This window comes from Perognathus longimembris, chromosome 6 (genome assembly GCF_023159225.1).
Source record: "Perognathus longimembris pacificus isolate PPM17 chromosome 6, ASM2315922v1, whole genome shotgun sequence".
NCBI classification, from domain to species: domain Eukaryota; kingdom Metazoa; phylum Chordata; class Mammalia; order Rodentia; family Heteromyidae; genus Perognathus; species Perognathus longimembris.
Genome location: NC_063166.1, coordinates 34,545,106 through 34,549,705, shown reverse-complemented (window position 1 = coordinate 34,549,705; position 4,600 = coordinate 34,545,106). Strand labels below are relative to the sequence as shown.

At 39.0% G+C, this 4,600-nt stretch overlaps 1 protein-coding gene across 1 annotated transcript; it reads right to left on the bottom strand.

The window, feature by feature from the left end:
• Nucleotides 1-515: 515 nt before the first annotated feature.
• Nucleotides 516-901, bottom strand: LOC125352270 (anaphase-promoting complex subunit 13-like). Its single transcript, XM_048347390.1, has one exon. It carries the CDS (start codon nucleotides 839-841, stop codon nucleotides 617-619), a length of 225 nt encoding a protein of 74 aa, XP_048203347.1. The 5' UTR covers nucleotides 842-901; the 3' UTR covers nucleotides 516-616.
• Between the last annotated feature and the right edge of the window lie 3,699 nt (nucleotides 902-4,600).

Genomic DNA, 4,600 nt, shown 5'->3' with positions numbered 1-4,600 from the left:
GCTGTTTCTTTCCTGTAATTTACTTCCTATCTCACCAAAAGACATCTTTAAAAGTTTGGGTCACTTGATTCCTGTTTGTCTGAATTTTTATTTACTTTGACTTCACCCAAAAATAATAGTTTAACATGGCATAAAAGTCTTAAACTGTATTTTAAAAAACAGTACTTTGAAGATAATACTCCAGTATCTTTGGACATGCATTTTGTAGTAAAAATGTCTAATGTTATTCTATTTATTTGGGGATTTGTAGACTTATTATTTACTTTTCTAGTTACCTTTAATATATTCAATTCTTTAACTTTTTGTTTAGTCCTGGGGCTTGAACTCAGGGCCTGAGCACTGTCCCTGGCTTCTTTTTGCTCGAGGCTAGCACTCTACCAATTGAACCATAGCACCACTTCTGGCCTTTTCTGTTTATGTGGTACTGGGGAATTGAACCCAGGGATTCATGCACACTAGGTAAGCACTCTACCACTATGCCACATTCCCAACCCAATGTTTCTTTATTCTTTTTTTTTTTTTTTTTTGAGTACTGATTTATTACTCAGAGATCTGAATTCAGAGATGGAAAGAAAATGTACTTTTGAAAACAGCCAGGCTCAAGAGAGGGGCAGTGTCAGTTTCCAGCAGGGGGGACATTCTCATGGAGGTACTGTAAGGACAAGTCTGTCCACTTCATTTCCTGTTCTTTCACAGATTCTGTGGTGCCTCCATTGTCTTGTTCAAGTTCAGGAAGTTCATTCAGTGGTATCGCAACATCTCCGTAAGGCAGCTTGTCTTCTCGCCAAGCATCGTCAATCAAATCCAAGATCCTTCCATCTCTCTGTACCTCGCTGTCCATTTTCCTGAAGCTTTGGTGCCGTCAGATCTGCGGCGAGTGCGACCCACTTCCCTCTCCGGGTCACCTGTTTCTTTATTCTTGATATCCATTGTTTTATTACAGTGTGTCTAAGTGTGGATTTACTTCTATTAGTATTTCTACACTTTTAGCCTGAGAACCAATGGCTTTCAACTCTGAGAATTTTTCATTTATATATCTTCAAATGTGACCTTCCCCCATTAAACCAATCTTGACCTCTCCCATAGTATGTGATTATTGGGGTCCCCTGAACTCCCTCCTGTGACTGTTCACTTCCTTTTGTAACTTTCATTTTTTTCTCTTTGTTCTCCATTCTATAATGGTTCCAGTTCACAAGTTTCTGTTCAACTATTTGTGGCCTAAAGTTTACTACATTAATTGAGGGTTTAAATTTCAATTTTTTTTAGTTTAACTGGCTTATTTTAGTTACTCAGACAATAATTTCACTGGTACATATCCACAGATGTTTACACTGTATTCTAATCGATTTTTATTATTGTGTTTTATTGCTAGGATTTCTAGTTTTTCTTTTATATATTCACCTAATGACATGTTATTTACTTCTGTTTTCATTTTTTCTTCTTAAAATAGGTTTTATTTTCTTGATGTCACTAATAATCAAAAATATAATGGCTCAACGTAGTGGTGATTATTTTTTTCATGTAACAGTCCTAAGCAGGTGACAACTCTCTCAGAAGGGTCACTGAAGGATGTAGTTTGATAAGGCTCTACCTGTTTCCAAATGTGCTTCCCATGGATGTCAGTGGGTAAATCGGGAGAGAGTTTAGGAGAGTACATGTGGGAAAAGGTATGCAAATGGAATATATCATTTTTATTCACAATTCATTGGCAGGTCTCAACCATATGGTCATACTTTAGGGCAAGTGTGAGGACAGCCTAGGCTGCACAGTGAGAGCCTGTCAGATAGATAGAGATAGATAGATAGATAGATAGATAGATAGATAGATAGATAGATAGATAGATAGAGATCTACATATATGTGTAGATAGAGACAGATCTACATATATGTGTAGATAGATAGATTGATAGAGATATATAGATACAGATATCTCTAAACTGTAACACCTTTCATTGTTGGTATTTATGTTTCCCATGTTGGCTCTTTTATTCCCTTTTACTTATAGGCTGTCTATTCTTGGATATCTCACTGATACCTCAAATGTAGTAAATCTAAAGCTAAATCACTGTTTACAGTGGCTCAATCCTGTCATCATAGCCACCTGGGAGAGAGAGACCAAGAGACTGAAGTTTGAGGCCAGATGAGCAAAAAGTTTATGAGCCATCCCAACCAATGGTTGGGAGCAGTGGCAAGCAAGCACCTGTCATCCTCAGTGACTGGATAAACATAAATAGGAGGATCTCAGTGCATTTTGATCCAAGCATAAAAAGATCCTAACCAACTCCAAAAGCCACTGAACATGTGGCTCAAGTGGAAGAACACCTGATTAGCAAGCACAAGGCCCCGAGTTCAAGCCCTAATACTATTTTAAAAAATAAACAAAATGAAATCTCCTTTGCCATAGATGCTTCCCTTTGTATCAGTCCTCTTGTTCCCAGTTTTCTTGAGTTCTAACACTCACATATCCCTCTGGCAAGATCCACCTTGGCTCATCTTCTACCTTCCCATTCACCCTCTGCTTTCCATCCCTCTATTACTCTCCACCACGGTCCTGGCCCTATCCAATCATCCCACAACTCCAATTCTACTATCTTTACTCAATCTTATTCCCTGCAGTAACACAACCTAACTACCTTACCCCATCTTAAAGCACTCAGTAGTTCTCAGTGCAAAGCCTTAATCCTGTATCCTGCAGTCTGTATCCTCAGCTGTAAATCACAACTGCTCTCCAGGTTGAATATCCTTTCTCACCCCATGCTTGATTCACCTGGTCAACACTAGCTCCACTTCTAATTCTCAAATCCAAAGTCATCACCCTTACATAACATCCATGCATGGTTATTTGGGAAGGGGGCTGGCCCCTCTCTACCCCATATGTTTTTAATCACTTGACTCTGAGCTCATAGAGGGCTATAACTTACTCATCTCTAACTTTCTGTATCCTCAGCACCTAGGATAGCACCTGGCTTATGATGGGGTCTCAGCTTGTGACAAAAGAAAGCTTATGAAAGGCTCAGCTAAGTCTCAGCTCTGACAGGATATACCAGGGCCTGAAGGTGGACAGCAGACTGCCTGGCTAGGTGGTAGGAGGGGAGGGGCAGGGCTTAATAGCATTGTCCTTTATACAACTTTAAAGTTGAAATATGAAGTCCTAAGCAAGAAAGCTCAAAATCAAGGCATCAAAAATTTTTTTAAATGATAAATGCATTTCGTAGCATGGAAATACAATGTATGATCAGGGAATAAAAACTGCCAGCTAAAGAAGAAAAGAGACAAAGTAGGAAAAACATTTGCAATTCATTTCATAAATTTGTATCTTGATTTTTTCAATATACAAAGAACCCTTACTAATAATTATAAAAGAAGTCATTCACTGAGAAAAAGTGAAAAGGATAGAAATAAGATTTCATGGAAAAAATGAAAGTGACTTTTAATCATATGAAAAGATATTCGACTTCACTCATGATTAAAAAGATGCAAATCAAAACAATGAGTGCCAACTTTCAGGTTGGCAAAAGTGCCTATGTCTAATAATTCCCAGTGTTGGGTATTTTCCATACCAGGGAGCCCAGGTGTGAAGGAACGTGCTTTCATTAACACTTCAGTGAAAATCTGTGTAACATTTCCTGAGAGAAAATTTTCACTATCTTTAACATTTTACATTTTCATGGCCTTTAATGCAAATAATTATTCAGGGAATGGCACTGGGAGGGGGATTGTGACAGCAAAGAGCTGGGCTGTGATTTCAGAATATATTTATTCTGCCATGACTTAAGCGCTGGGCTCTGCTCCAAAATCCTTGTTTGAATAGTGTGCTGTTCGGGGGGCTGTGTGCATTATTCATTCTTTTCTCAGTGTCAGACAACGTTGTGCCTCGGCTCCAGCACCAAGGAGCTGTGATCCTCTCCAATCATTACAAAAATAGTGCCAGAGATCAACTTCCACTTTGACATGGAGGATAAGAGCTGAGTGTTGGTTTGTTTTTCAGTAATGAGAATGTCTTTGAATGGGTCTTAAAAGGAGTTTTGTTTTTGCCAGTACTGGGTGGTGCTCTTGCCCGGCGTTTTTACTTGGAGCTGACACTCTACCACTTGAGTACACTTGTACTTACAGCTTTTTGCTAGCTAGTCTCTTAGGTTTATCTGTCTAGGCTGGCTTCAAACCATGATGCTCAGATCTCAGCCCCCTAAGTAGCTAGGATTGCAGGCTGAGGCACTAACACCCAGCTAGCATTATTATTTCTAAGATTTATTATTCTTTCTTCCTCCCTAACAGAACGTATTTTGGTTCCTATCCTTCCTATAACAGACAACATATCTTAATGAAAGATAACCCCCCATACCAGCTACAGGTGAAGCTTTGACTGGTTGGTATAAATAAAAGTTATTGTACTACTTTCTCCAGGGACTGGTTCAGATATAGTTGCATAGATTAATGAAGTCAAAGAGAAATGCATCCATGAATGTAGTGCTCAGGGTGTTAGAGCCTAGCTGAAATTAGAAAGATGTCCATGGGGGAAGCAGGTCAGGGGGAAAACCGCTATCCAATGAGAAATTGATTACATAGAGGGGATTAATTAATTAACACAGGATGAGAATGGT

Coding starts and splice junctions, on each gene's coding strand:
- LOC125352270 (XM_048347390.1), bottom strand. CDS start 841: ATGGACAGCGAGGTACAGAGAGATGGAAGGATCTTGGATTTGATTGAC.